At 37.7% G+C, this 16,115-nt stretch overlaps 1 protein-coding gene across 2 annotated transcripts in view; it reads right to left on the bottom strand.

Annotated features, from left to right (window-relative positions):
• The window catches only part of GPM6A (glycoprotein M6A), a 112,307-nt gene that overhangs the window by 71,303 nt on the left and 24,889 nt on the right, over window positions 1–16,115 (bottom strand). The window contains exon 1 of one of the 2 annotated variants that reach the window (XM_072406068.1): window positions 14,068–14,285. The exons of the other annotated variant lie outside the window; for it this stretch is intronic. Within the exon in view, the coding sequence (XP_072262169.1) occupies window positions 14,068–14,104 (37 nt within the window). The 5' untranslated portion in view covers window positions 14,105–14,285. Of the gene's footprint in view, window positions 1–14,067; window positions 14,286–16,115 lie in introns of those variants that run through there. 2 annotated transcript variants of the gene reach the window in all.

Consider the following 16,115-nt stretch of genomic DNA (forward strand, 5'->3'; position numbering starts at 1 on the left):
TTCTATAAAAATACTGACATGTAAAGTAAACTTGTTGTGTATAGAAGTAGTCATCACATCCCTTTACCAATCTTTCCTTAGTGAGCTCTACATTTCCTATGCCACATTGTCTTGCAATATATTATCTTAGTTCTTAAGAATGTAGACCTGTTTTCTAAGCAGTTTAGAATAATACTTGTGTGAACACCTATTGTTAAATTAAAGATGTTGAGCTATACATATATATAAGAGTATTGGCAGCAGAATGGAAGTGAAAGGGTATAAATGCCTCACCCTAAAATCTGTGTGCATTAATTATTTAAATTTTGGATATTCTTTTTAAAATGACTATAATTAAGGCTTCATTCTTTAATGTCAATCCTGTCTGAAGGTCTGGGGTATTTTCCATATGTTTAATTGCCATTATTGCAAATTTTCTGCTGAAACAGCTGTTATTTGCTGCTTCAGAGCATATAAAAATTTGCCCCTTTTTCTCCAGCTTCTGCAGCTGTTGTGACATATGGAGAAATGTACAAATGATCAACAATGTCCTTGCAGAGATTTTCTGTATGTGTATAATGTTAGAACAAAATGTGTTAGAAACAATAGAAATATTATAACCATAGAAGTATTAGAAGCAATACTTTAGAAAATGTTAACATTGTCCACAAGTCCACAAGCACTGAAATGCAGGGTTTTTTTATGATGGAATAGATTGTAATGCCTTTCTACCTACCTGTCAGCACTATTTTCTAACAGTTTACATTAAGCTGTTATTAGTGAGGAAGTCTTGGCATGATTCTGTCCCAAATAGGAGTGCCATTGAAGATGTCCGAAGACACCAAACCCAGAAGAAAACACATAGATAATGTCAGTGGCAATGGCTCACCAATGAGACCACGTTCGCAGATAAGTCTATCATAACTTGCAATTTTGCTTTGTCTTGGTAAATCACAGATGTTCCCAGTTGCCTACTATTGGGATGCAGCTATGCTGGATCAATTAACAACGTAATAAATGAATATTGGTCAATGTCTAGAGATGTCTAAAAAATAGTGCTAATAGACCAATGTTAAAAGAAGTTAAAGCATACACTCTACATATAAATATAAACTGGACCTATGCTTTGCCCATGTATTCTGTGTAACTGTAGCTGTGACCAGCTTCCGTTACATTTCTAAAGGACCAAATAAATACATAAAAGGTCTGTACAGATAAGGATAACTTCATAAATACTACTTAATTTATTCAAAATCCCCCTACACACAGATGGCAGTGCAGACATCCCCACATGTCAACACCCATTGCTGCTCTCACCTAGTTTTTGTAGAGGTGACAAGACAAAAAGCAAGCAACTAGAGGTCATACAGGAAGGGAATACAAACCTAATATCATCCGGTCACTTCACATGTCAGTATATATCAGGAATGGTACCATATTGCTATAGAAAATGAGACTAAGTCAGGCTGAATCACTTCTCTAATAAATACAACCAATACTTGTAAATAATACATGGCTTCTCTATTTTTGTACAGAATTTCCAAACATTGCGCTCAGGGCCTCGGTTTTATTCCAGTATTTTATTCTGCTATAAAATGAGTATGATTCACTCTGGAATACGAGGCAGCAAAGTCATTATTTCTATAAAGAAAATGTCAAGCCTTTATCTAGTGGAATAAAATTAATTGTTTGGCTGCAAATGAGATTCCACTGATGTATCTGCCAGCGAGCAACACAGAATGTAAATGCATAGCACAGGTATCCATAATTACTGCACAGCAACAGTTGTAATAGCAACCATGTTCATACTGAAAATTTGTACAATATCTTGCCACAAATTAATATTACATAGAATTTATATGTGGTACATGCATCACACAATACGCACGCATAATACCCTACTAGAGTCCGAAGAGATCACTATTGAATATTGTAAATCACTATTGAAGGTTCAGAGACCCAATTCTATGTCTATGAGAGGCTGTGAGCTTTAGTTTTATTATGGCTCAGGATTAACACCACAAAGGTAATGATATACCTCTGTGACCCCAATATATACTGCCAACATACAATATCGAGTAATGAAAAAAAATTATATTTCCAACCTCTGCTTCAGCTCTGGACCAATAGCTTACATTTATAGGATACCTAAGCTTGGGAATTTCATGTGGTAAGCTTTAATAAATAAAAAACTGCTTTTTATTTATTGGGGCATGCAATACACTGAGAAACCCTCAATTATTTAGTTATTTGGTGGCAGTGAAATGCAGATAAGAGATTTTGACTATATTTTACCCTGATTAATGCCTCATCCAAGAAAAAGGTATGGGAAAATAAAAAGACTTTGTAATCCCATTCTGTCCGAGGCATAATGTCAAATTTATCACAATTTGGTCTTAGCTTCAGCATCTTGTTACAGAAAGTCTACATATGACTATGCACAGTTATACCCCTTGCTCTACATAATAAGCACCCAAAAAGAGAATTGACCTAAATTGGCTTTAATGTGGTTTTGGTAGCTTTTAAAGAAGATATTCTAGCCACCATTGTAAAGGTAGCATTCTTTCTAGTGGCTTTTTCCCTACTGACCCCTAATAAATTGGTGTTAGTGGAGATTCCTTGAGACTTGACAATTGTTTTACAGTTTACTCACCAGAAGTAAATTGGGTGAGAAAGACTAATATAGATCACTGGGGTATCAGTGCAGGAAGCAGTAATTGCAGTTACGGAAAATTATATATATATAGTCTTTTCAGCTCAGCAAACAAATCTGTCAGCACAATTCAAATGAAAGACATGAATATTAAAAGGTAAAAGGCCTGAGACCTCAATTTGGCATTATTATGATTAGATTATGTTAGAAGTAAACTGAACCTTGATTTTGCAATATCATAATTTCCTGTACATATAATTGTAATAATAATACCTAAAATACCAATTTCCCAAAAAATTCTTAACTTTCATATATATTGCAGGATATATCAAGCCCTCTGTCTTCCAGTGCTGATAAAAACTCACTGATTTCATCGCTGATCATTAATAAAGTGGAACACTTGCTCTGCAATTAATAATTGCTAAAAGAAAGGATTTTTGTTACAGAAAGAATGGATACATACTTACCTACTTGTTCACTTTTTTTTAGCACACTAAGCTGTGTATGACCTCAGGGCTCCTGGGACTTAACGAACTCCAGCACATATGCGTAAGAGTTACGTCATCCCAACCTGGCCAATGATCAAAAACCTGTAGGAAGACCAAGTGAAGATAACCACACCTGTGAAGGAACAAGGACAGGTGAGTACAATTGTGATAATGCAAGTAAGATTGGGTTATTGCAGAAGGGACATCTTTATCCCTCCTGCAATTAAGGACCTGCTTTGTCACAATATTTTATAGTTAAAAGGTTTAGTTACATTTAAATCTAGTTGACCTAAACCATTCCTACTGTATATTGTGACTCACTACTCCAGGGACAGTTGTACCTCATGGAAAATACACTTTAGCCACAGGCAGCCTGGCATGGAAGTTGTTTCATGAAATGAATGTTCGATTCACACACAGCCATTGATTTATGGACCCCCTAATGAGTCCTTTTGGAACACAATTGTAATTTCAAAGCAAACAATATGCAGATGGAAAATTTGTCCCTAACTGCATAGAGCAATTTACCGTTCCTTGGAATGTAAATTACAGGTTGGCAAAAGTCAATCTGAGTAAATTGAGGAATAATAATAATCTAATGAATGACAGGCCCATAATGAATGATAATATATTCACTGTGTGCTCGGCCACAAATCATGCATTGTAAGGTAGAATTTTTCTGGGAAAATACGATATTTTGTCACAATTCCTACACTTTTGTTTGCTGTTGCTCAGTAAGGTTGTCAATGTAAAAAAAAAAAGCAATGAAAATTGAAAAAAACAATCACATAAATGCTTGATGTGTATTTTCCTATTATTTATTCTAATAAATTTGGAAAGGTATAGAAGTGTTTATGCAACGGGTTCCACATCTTTGACATCTTGCATCCTGTTTTTGTATAACGGACATATGCCTTGTCACATTCTGTACTAAATGGATTAAAGTATCCTTGCTACTCATGTAGATATAAGTACTGAAGTATTTACCTGATACTCATTAGAACTGTAGAGGATGCTTGGACAAGCTACAAAGTGTCTTCAACACCACAAGAACAAGTCCAGTTGAATGTGACTTTACTACTAATACTTTCCCTTGGTATAGGTTTTCTTTTATGCTGGCAATCATAATGTTCACATAAACTCATAGTAATTTCACAAAAGACAGTCCATGCATTTCAAGGATATTTATTTTTGATACCCCCACCCCCTCTTCTTAGACCCATTATTATACTAACCAGTGCCATTTCCCCACAGGTTCGAAATTCTGATGGCTGTGGTTTACTACACTGTCTACAGCTAGGCTAGTAAAAGTTTAGAACATCAGAATCTCATTCAAGGCCATGAAATGTGCAAACATGAGCACCCCAGGATTATTGTAATGGCCCTGGCACTAGCTATCATATTTTTGTGTGCAGCAGTGGGAGTGGATAAGTATGGACCTGATGGGGGCATGGGTGGCACAGAGTGTTGCTCTTTAAGAACCTACAATGTATCATTATACTTTATAAAGCTCTATCATATCATGCAGTGCTGCACAAAGTCCAGAGTCATGTCACTAGTTGTTCATCGAAGGGGTTCACAATCTAATGTTCCTTCCATAGTCATATGTCATTTCACATTAAGGTCAATTTTGGGGGATAGCCAATTAACCTAACCATGTTTTTGGGTTGTGGAAGGAAACCCATGCAGACAGAGGGAGAAGCTGTAAACTTCATGCAGATAGTGCCCTGGTCAAGATTCAAACGTGGGACCCAGCACTGCAAAGGCCACAGCGCTTACCTCTGAGCCACCATGCACCATCCTGCCTACAAATATTATGGTACTCAAGCTGTCCTGTAAACTAAATATGTACGTCATGCTTACTTAAATGCTTCCTAAACATGCTTTTGACAACAAGCTCTTTGTTAAGGTCTTTACCAGAAGGTATGTGCTGCAATGTCAGAGTTGTATCCAGGTGGTGACAGATGGAGAGAGAGCCTGAATCCACTGACATGTAAGTATTACACAGCTTTTATTAACAGCTGTTATGGGAGGGAGGTGGTGTAAATCAGGCTAGAATTAGTATACACTTTCATTAAGCACATTAAAATCACTTCAATTTCATGAACTTTCACAAAACTTTCTTCTCTGATTAAAAAAACAACAATATATTTATGGACGATCGCAGCGGGACCAGGTAAGTGATCGATAAACCCAAACTTTTCTCACTGTATTTTCATACAGTGAGAAACGTTCGGGTTTATCGATAATTGTAACTTTTTGAAGCCCGTACCAAGGTCGGGCTTAACAGTCGGGTGGTTAATAAAAATAACACTGCATCACAAAAAAATAAATATTGTCTGCTGTTTGGTCTAATTCATGTGTCCTATACCAAATCAAGTGTGCTTTAATCCAAATCTGCCTAGGACTTCAGGATCTTAAGTTATTTACGCATATAGACCCGATTAGCTACATTCTCTTGTTCCACAGTTACTATGTAATCTCTATACATAACTAACTTTTGCCTCATAGTTCCATGACATTACAAAAACGTAGTTTTATGTTGCAACAACATATACAATTACACATAATTCATCTGAGTCCTAGTTCAACACACATGTACACTTCAGAAGTGTTTCAGGCACTTGCTTTTGTGTTTGTGGCTCTCCGCTATCTCCTTTTGCAGAAACCAGCAGCAGTCGCCCATCATGTTGGGGTTGCACCGGCCTTGATATCTTGTTTCCATAACAGAAATGCCCTGGTGGAATCTCTCCCTTTGTTCATCACTCACATCACCCAAATTTTAATAGAAGTCCGGATGGGAATGTAACAAATTAATTTTAAATGACATCCAGCAGCCAAGTTGATGGTATGCTGTTAGCATGTTGTTCACAAGTTCAGCATGGTTTTCAGCCTCCTATTTGCCCAGAAAGTTTTGTGCAACTAGCACAAATGAATCCCAAGCAGGAAGTTCAATTGGGTTAGGTTTGTCTCTGAATGTGGCATCACGCATCAAATTGCAGATTTGGGGAGGAACAAAAATGCCTGCTTCCAGTGTTGTGTACTGAAAACCCATACCATCACGATCCATTGCAACAACAATGTTTTTCATTAATCCAAGTTTATTATGAAGTGGAGAAAGGTAAACTTTCTTTGGATCAATGAGTGATTTATGCTTCACGTTGTACTGGCCAACAGTGTGGTCAGGTCTGGGTGGCCATTCTTTCACTTTGTAATGGTTGCTGTCATAACAACTGTTCCACAAGCACAGAAAGCACATTTTTTTTATATCCCAATTGCAGGCTAAGATGGAGTTCCACCACCTTAAGGTCACCACAAACGTTCCACTTGTATTCTGAAGCCAGACAATGAATTTCGAAATGACCTCCATGGATTCGTATGTCTCTTTTATTCCCTCGACATTAGCAAGAGGAACAGAAGGTTTTTCGTTACCATTATGCAGCAATACAACTTTCAAACTTGCTTTGCTCAGTATGTATTTGCAACCTAACTCCATCATCAGACCACTCACATCAGTACAGAAGCAAATGTGGTGTTGCAGCTTGTAATAACCTGCGAACCCTGGCTTACCCTCTTGGGGTTCATAACATTCATTAACATTGACATTATCCTCCTGTTCCTCATCCAACATGTCACTGTAAGTAACAACAGATGTAGGAGGGACTGGCACTGGATTCTCTGCATCATGTAGCACTGGCTTCAGAGCAGATTACCAATCAGGATAGACGATTTTTGACATAGTCTTCTTCGAAAACCCAGCAGTTTTACTCAGAAGTAGCAGTCCGAGTGATGGCCTTTTGGCTCACGCCAAACTATAGGCACAGCAAAAGGCATTTTATTCCTTTTCCAAACCATTGTGTTAGGCCAACGTAACATACCTGATATGATATGAGGTGCCCAGCTTTTATCCAGTTCTCCAATTTCATATCCAATGTAATACTTGTAAGCAAATCTCACCCTCTTGGTTAGGTTCTTGCTTTGATCACATGGGATATATTTGCCACAAATGTAGCAAAAATTGTCCGGTTTATTAACACAGCTGTCCCTACTCATCTTTAGCTCAAAACAGACTCGCTATGGCCTAACTGTACTATCTAAAAAGATGGCTTCGCACTAGAGACAAGCCCCTGGTCCATCTCGCCTTATATACCTATTTCTGACATAAGCTCACTGACTTGCCCAGACATGCCCAGCCGCTGCTGGAACATGCATGCCACCAGGGGATGTGATACAGCTGAGGTGGCAGGTGCAACTGTTTTAATGTTCCCATGTAAAAATACATTACCCAATTACCGACCATTTGAACGCCTATAACATAAAATCTGTACGTTATAGGCAAATTATGAGTTCAGATTTGGAATCAGCACATTCGATATCACGTGAATCACATGTCTTTTTTCAGGTAGCAAAATCGTTGTTGTGCAGTGTAATAATAATATTAATAATAATAATAATAATAAAATGTATATATATATAGTGCCAATATATTACACAGCGCTGAACTATAAATAGGGGTTCCAAATGACAGACAGATACAAACAATGGCACAGGAGGAGGAGAGGACCCTGCCTGAAAAAGCTTTGGGACACTAAGAATATTATATTAACAATATACTTGGGAGCAATTTTAATAATTTCATGCAGTACTACAAAATTAGGTTTCCTCACTCTTCCCTAATATTAAGTAGGAGTAAAAATGTACAGAGGGTGCTAGACAAGCAGGAGTGCAGAGCAGTCAAAATCTTGGAATAAACTAAAGTTTACTCTCTCAAGATTCCACCTTCTCTGATCGTCTCAGGAATCTCCTTGAAAATAAAGTATACGTAATGGGGATAAGACAAGTAAAATACTATTTTATTTTCTTCTACCACTGTTTAGCTGTCTTGACAATGTGTCCCACTACAATTCCTCCCACTTGACTGGTGTTTGGTGATTGGTAACTACAGCATCCCGCACTAGCTGGTAAAGAGTTAGTAGTCATGTGCAAGCTTTCTTTTGCAACTTGCTGAACATACACAAGGCTTACTCTTTTTCCTCCCAGTGATGAATTAGAGCAGTTTAGGAACATAGGAAAGAGGAACATTTTTAGCAGGTTATGACAGAACCTGTTGCTTTGCCCTGCATTGACAAAGCATACGTTTTATGTTTTGTTTTATGTGTATATGTTTTGGATGTTAAAGCAATTCTTTACATTCAGAAAAGTTGGTGAAATTAAAATAAAAGCAGACCACCCCAAAGTGTCTGCTTCTATCTTGAACTGGTTTCAAACCCTCGAGCTCTAATGTTAATGTTTCCTAAAGCCTTTACCTTTTAACGTTTGGTAATAAAATCAATGGTTTTTAAAGGGGCATTACAACCCTCAAGTTCAATAATTGAATATGGTATTGCCATAAAAGAGCACCCAAAGGTTTCCTTCAGTCTCAGGGCTCTTAAAACAGGATTCAATGGTTAGTCTACTATTCCATAACATTTTGACTTTTTCTGAGTACTTTAACATGTTGTAAGGTCTGTCATACTTGTTTTTTGTTGTTTGTGGGCATTGAGAATTTGTATTACTTCAATACTATTAATTTTTTCTTAGAGTACAGAATATTCTATCCTGTGGCCTAGCAATGCAGACAGGAAATACTGCAGGTGACATTTTAGTTTTCCAAGCATTATTGCTTTTGTGATTTCCACAACCTTGACAGATAAGTCATTACAAAAACAGCATGCTTGACAGTAGCAAATAACATGTATTCTTCAATGGTAACCTAGAGCAACAACACTGTCACAAAATGAGTATTTTGCACACATTACTGGGAAAATGACATATAGGCTGTACTAAAACAAAAGCCCCTTGTGCCAAATGCCAGCATAAACACTGTATGTCTATTAGGAAAAATGAACTAATATTAAATGTTTAAGATAAAGATAAGACTCTGAAAGCAATTTCCAGGGTGAAAACCACCAATACTAGCATTTTTGTTTTGTTAGACTGACATATTGTATGACTTTCCTACAAGAGACTACAGTTCTTAGGTTTGCTTGGAGGATATTTTTATTTTTTCAAACTGGGTTCCATTTGGTATAAGTGGGTCAAAGTCAGCTATATGTACTGTTTCCTGGGCTTATACAAGATTCAACAATACCATTCTTCATGTCAAAGGGTCTCTTGTATGGAAACATATCTTAATGGTCATAGCAAATAATTGGATTCATAGTTTGATTTTCAGACTAACCCAGGAAATTGATGGCCGGAATCAAATTGTTACTTGGAGACCCAGAACAACCGTCTTTCACACATGAGGTCAAGGGTGATGTGTATATTATCAAAAAAGAAAACCTTAGGACAACCAAAACGAAAATAAACAAAAAGGATCATTGGGATGGTTGGAATTGTTTTACTGTTCTTGCTTATAGGCAAAAAATAGGCAAAATAAGGTTTATAAATTAATGTTTTTACCCAAGAGTCACTAACTTTCCAACTGGAAAGTATGTGAAAAATAAGAAATTTAGATTTACACTGGGGGATCTTGGGAGACAGCATTATGATAAATAGACCAATATATGATACATGGTATATGAGTGTGTCAAGCCTATACATTCTCATCTATCAGCACTTAGGGTATATACTGATTTATACCTATGACACCATTGATCAGAGGTCTTCACTGTGTGACCTTCAATCCTCTGTAAGTGCATACATGTCATGATTCCTATTTAAACTAATAGCTAGTATAATAGACAACCTAACTACCAAATGGCTGACCATTTCAAAAGGCTGTAGTAGGTACAGCAGATGAAGGTGAAGCAATGTTCCGATTTTATTATTAAGTGTGTAGTGTGAGTGCCAAGTCTGTCAGAACTCCACTGGGCTTCTCTGCACCAGGCAAAGCTTGTAACAACATACATCTTTTGCACATTTGTTTACTAGTGTAAATGTCTGCAATCCCAGAAGAAGCATGTCCAATAGTATTGGTGAAGGTGTGGAAGAAGTGGAACCATCCCTATGAAGAATCATTTCACAGACTGGGCACAGGATTATTACTGTGATGGCCTTGGATACACTTTTATAACGTCTACATACGGTTTCCTAAAGTAAAGTCTATTAATATAAAAAGATGATATACGATATTGTTGATTTGTGATTTCACATATGGCTGATCCTTTGTTAAATGATAATTGTGCTTGAAAACATATTATTAGAGCTGTGGGTTTCAGAAAGTGAATCTGTGAAATATAAAGGAAACTCCAATTCTATCTAATTCTTTGCCCATCTCCTTCGGTAAAATCTATAACCATTTAAGTACCAGTATGTAAAATATATGGGACCACAGCTGGATAAAGAAAGGTAATCTATCAAAAGCCATGAGATTTACAGCAACTATTACAGAATCATATCAGCAGAGGTGTAAAATAAACTCTTACCACACATTTTAAAAACTACTTACCATATTTTCCCATGAAAATCACCTGTTATTTCTGCCTGTTATTCTTTGACTACATTCAGATGATTTAGATAAAAAAATAAATAAATAAAAAGCCCAGGAACACAATATTCTGGATATTAGTTTTGAAACTCATTAAAATGTATAAAGACTACTAAAGCATAATTTGCTTTGGTGAACCCTTATAGCGCTGTCATTAAAGATGCAGCTTGATGTTTGTATATTTTGGGGAATGGAGACATCACCATGTACCATAAAAGGCCAAATGTGACCCTGACAACAGTGGAAGGTTTCTAATTAATCCTGAACCTACTGAATTTGCTAAAAAATATCATCCTAAAGAAGGAATGGCCCTAATTTACTTAAAGACCTCATCTTCTCCTTGTATGTACAGTATACTCAAAGACTTCTATGCCCCCTCTCCCACAGCAACAGCTGATCAAGACCTGTCAATGTTGCACCAACAAGTGGTGTCATGAGTCACCAATCTGTGTTGTCTGTTGCCCAGGCTAAATACAGCATGCAGCCTGCCTGACATAAGACTGCTTAGGTAAACACACGCAAGATCGTGTAGGATGTAGATCTGGAAATGAGGTTTAGAACTCATGGGCTACTGAGCTCATATGTGGTGTCAAAAGTCCTCCCAACCAACCCAACCCATGTGCTCTGTTGCCCAGGTTATGTCATTCTACGTAACTGAGCAGAGCTAGAGGCAATCTTTGGGTGGATCCAGTTTGGGGTTTGGAAGTGGCAAAAACAGGTACCTTTTTCTCTCTTTGAAAGGTAGTAGGTATGCACAATGCCTATAGCTGGAAGGAGTCTGGTCTCTGACTAGAGAGCACAATAGGGACTGGAGAAATCGAAGATAGTGGACTGTGTATAGACTACTGTGGACAGATAGTATGAGACACTGTGAAAGATGAACAAGTTCAACTATAGTGAGCTAAGCTGCAGCCTGCAAACTTACAGTTGGGTAATTGTTCTTCATCTTTTGACTTTCTTTAATTACCTACACAGATACTACTGGAGGTGTCTTGCTACCTGCAGTAGGACAGGTCTCCATGAAAGTGTGGTGAGACCAATAGGAGTGTCTTGTTTAGGGCAATAAAATGGACAGAAACATCCCTGTTATTAAATATTGTATAAGTATACCAAAGTGCACACAGGTTCTAGCAAACTGGCCAAAGCTCACAGTACTGTAGTTCACATTCCAGTAAATCAGTTCCAATATGTGAAAGTCTTCAAACCTTACTCAGTGGTAAAGTACACAGGTCATATCCAATATTTGAACAAGTTTTGGGCACACCACTTTTGTCCCTCCGATTGTTCGGCTGAAAAGTTATTTTCAGACACAGTCACTGAAACTGATACACTGAACACAATGGTTACAAAGTAATGAAAAAAGGAATTATGGTACCTAAGACTGGGCAAAGCAAACAATTTCACTAGCACAGTTAAATGGGTTTGAGTTATGCTTTCTCGAAGCTAATCGGCTGTTGCCAGAGATCTTTTACCAGGGTAATAAAGATAAACTCTGATCAACAGCTACAGACAACAGGTTCTCATTTTGTATCTTTGCACCGGTTTTAGTAAGTTGATGCCTACTCAACCACATTCCAAAAAATGTTTAACTTGTCATCAATATATTTTCTACATTCCAGTTTATAAACCAGTCAAACATACGTTCTGTTTATAACTAAACAGGTAAATTAGGTTGTAAAGTTCACAAAGCTCCTTTGTAACCTTAGCAAAACATGTACTTGAACTTCATCTGTATCCCTGAAATCCTATCCAATCTGTAAACAATCTTCCCACCAACACTTCCGAGCTACATAACCACCACAGGATGTCAGTGTTGTAGAAATCACCGAAATACTAAATCTTCATTCTCTAAATGGCAATAAACGCCATAGAGGAAACACAGTATGTAACAGGCTAAATCAAAATCATGTACATAAAAAATATACATATGAAAAGAAACACCAAAAGCACAGTCTGCAAAATGTATGTAATGCAATGTAACCAATGACATCCAAGCAACGCATAAACATCCAAAAAATAATATTGAATTATTAAAAACACAACATTTTATAAATAAGTGTTTTATTATATAAAAACACAACATTTTGTTTTGATGGATTAGATTACATCACCAGTCAATGGTACTATGTAAACAGTACACTGTGTGGTTTACAAAATGTACCTAAAAAAAACAATATATATATATATATATATGTATATATATATATATATATATAATCATATTTCTACATTTGGCTATTGCTATGAAAATAAATTGATAATTCAAATACATGAACCCTGCAATGGTACCTGCTTGAAGCAGGTTACTATAAACAATATTCCCTTACATTCCAAGCACAAAGAGCTAGAAAAAAAGAAGTCAGCAGAAAAAAAACAGGATTCATTTAGCGTAAGTAGGTCAGGTCTAATGAGAGAATGCAACAACATAGATGAAAGATGTAGCAAATAAAGAAAGACTGACCAGTTTGCATATTGCCCAACATGCTACATCAGCCAGGAAAATTAAATGATTTCAATTGAAAACTGTAATTATTATCCAATATTGCCAGTGCTGCAAAATGCACCAATCTAATTTGTAAGCCACCTAGAACCTTACAAATAAACAAAGACACAGCAAAGATATTTGCATGATTTGACAAATATAGTGTTCAGTTTGTAGTGTTTATTATTCCATGTGAACAATCAGATGTAAACATGAATGGCCATCACAGCACAGCCTAGATGTAGCAGTACAGGAGGGAAAATAATGTTAACCCCTATGTAAATCTCTGTCCTAATTCTTGTGCTCCATTGACTCAAAGAATTAATGGCTACATTGAATGCTTTGTGAGACCAGCCACCTCTACATATTGTTGGTGTCACTGAACCAGTTCCCACTAATTTTTCCCAGCTAGGCAAGCGTGAAAGCTAAAACAAATGAAGATTAGTGAGTGCAGGGGAAAGAAATGGTGAAAAGGTTCTTCTCTATGGCACAGCACCCATGAAATTTATATTACAGATTTCCAGTCTTTGGCACAGCACCCATCAAATGTATATTACAGGTTTCCAGTCTATGGCACAGCACCCATGAAATTTATATTGCACGTTTTCAGTCTATGGCACAGTAGCATAACATATTATTTTGCAGATTTTATGACTATGGCAAAACACTCATTGCAGATTCCAAATCTATGAAAAAGAATCTCTTTGTATGGTGTATAGGAGATTCACCGTCTATGGCACATCACCCATTATAGTAAGTACCCAGTCTATGGCAAGGCACCCATTACATATTTTACAGCAAACATAACCTATAGTATAGCAGGTACCCAATCTGTGGCACAGCACCAATTACAAATGGTATAGCAGGTCCCCATCTATACCACATCACCCATTACATATTATATAGCTGAGCTCTTCTTCATCTACTGTTGCAGCAACACAAGAAAGAGACAGTTCTGCTAATAGGATAGACAATAATCGTATAAAGACATTACCTTTTTGTGTCTGTCCTTCTTCCATGTTTTCCTCCATGTCCCCCTCTGTGCTGCAAGTAACTGCACTAAAACAAACTAGCAGCGATGTATAATAGGAGTGAGTGTGGATGTGGAGGGGCTGCACACAATCTGCTGGAGCACAGGCTGAGGGAGGATTGTGTGTTATAGATGTGGAGGGGCTGCACACGGACACCTAGAGCACAGGCTGAGGGAGGATTGTGTGTGTTGTGTGTGTGTGTTGTTGATGTGGAGAAGATGCACACAGACACCTAAGACACAGGCTATTGGAGGGTTGTGTGTTATAGATGTGGAGCAGATGCCCCTAGAGCACAGGCTATTGGAAGGTTGTGTGTGTTGTGGAGGGGCTGCACACAGACACCTAGAGCACAAGCTGAGGGAGGATTGTGTGTGTTGTTGATGTGGAGAAGATGCACACAGACACCTAAGACACAGGCTATTGGGAGGTTGTGTGTTATAGATGTGGAGGAGATGCCCCTAGAGCACAGGCTATTGGAGGATTGTGGGTGTGGAAGAAATGCACCCAGACACATTGAGCACAGGGTGCGGGTGAGTTGTGTATGTTGTGTAGGAGCTGCACACAGACACCTAAAGCACAGGCTAAGGGAAGCTCAGTGTTTGTGTTGCTTTCACTCCCTCTCTGGTTGACTTGCTTGCAGACTGACTGTCAATTGGAATCCCATTCAAATTACTCTTGCACGAAGATGATTCATTTCTCTTCTTAGAGCTTTCCATTGTATGTATGTTTCCATTGTAGTACAAGCAGTTATAGGTATCAGCAGGGATAAAAGGGCTAAAGGTAGCAGTATGTGAAAGCTTACCTTCTCTGTACCAAGCTACAGTGCTAATGTACAACTCAGAAGCTAAAAAGGTGGGATTGGTGTCTGAACCTGAACAGATGAAGGGACAAAAACACCATTTACCATGTGCAAATACCCCTTAGTAGCTGGGAGGGTGTCTTTGGGCTCTGTCTGCTGGAGGGAATCTGATCTCCCTACTTTTAGACACCTTATATGATTTGCATAGCTCGCTGGATTGATTGTCATGTTAAACCCCCACTTGTAATGCAAGAAGCCAATCTATTGATACATAGGTTGTGCCTCTTGAGATGTCAGTGGTTATATACACAGGAACACTTGGATACATTGTTGCAGGCTACACTGGCAATGAGGGGCTGTGCTGCTTTGTCTCCACTCTGCCACAGTGGAGAATGTACAGAAGTGCCATTTGGGAAGCCTGGCAGTCTGATTTGAAATGCAAATTACAATCTGCAGTCTGAAGGCAAACTGCAGCTTGTGTCTGCCTGAATGACAGCTTTCCCCCCTTGGATCTCCAGCAAGCTAGAACATTTCTCAGGTGGCAGTGTAATTCTGTATATGAAAAAAATGTTCCCTCCATGTACAGTGGTTTCACAATATTTGTACTGCAAAAATAGGAAAAACATGTTTTAATTCCTGGACAATAGGAGATCCTTTTATTGTGGCCAAATCCACAGTGATCCTTTTTCCTCACCCTAGAAATACAAAGCTACAAACATGGCAAGGTTTTCAAACACATTATTTTTAAGGAATCCATTTAAAAAGTGGCAATAACTACAAAGATGCCAATAACACTGTGTAGCTTTTCCAAACAGCTGTTATTTCTTCTCAGTCAGCCTTGGTCCATTTGGATTTTATTGTCACCAGAAGTATGCTACATTTTTATAAAGGAAATGCGGACATCTTTACAATAGTTTATACTTTTCAAAAATCTTTTTACTAATGGTATTTTTAGTTTGCTGTGAATGTTGTATTATTTTTACTTCTTAAAATATACCATATATGTCACTACAGGACACTGCAATTGGTTATGACCATTGCCATCCGCTGTAATTTATTTTAAATGGTACCCCAAAATGTATATAGGGTCAAAACAAACACACCCACTTCCAAATGCACCACACTGTATGTAAAAGAAAATGTATTGGTGTAAGCTATTCTGGGCAGGGTCCTCTTCTCCTCCTGTGTCAGTCTGTAACTGTCTGTCATTTG

Source organism: Pyxicephalus adspersus, chromosome 3 (assembly GCF_032062135.1).
Source record: "Pyxicephalus adspersus chromosome 3, UCB_Pads_2.0, whole genome shotgun sequence".
NCBI lineage: Eukaryota > Metazoa > Chordata > Amphibia > Anura > Pyxicephalidae > Pyxicephalus > Pyxicephalus adspersus.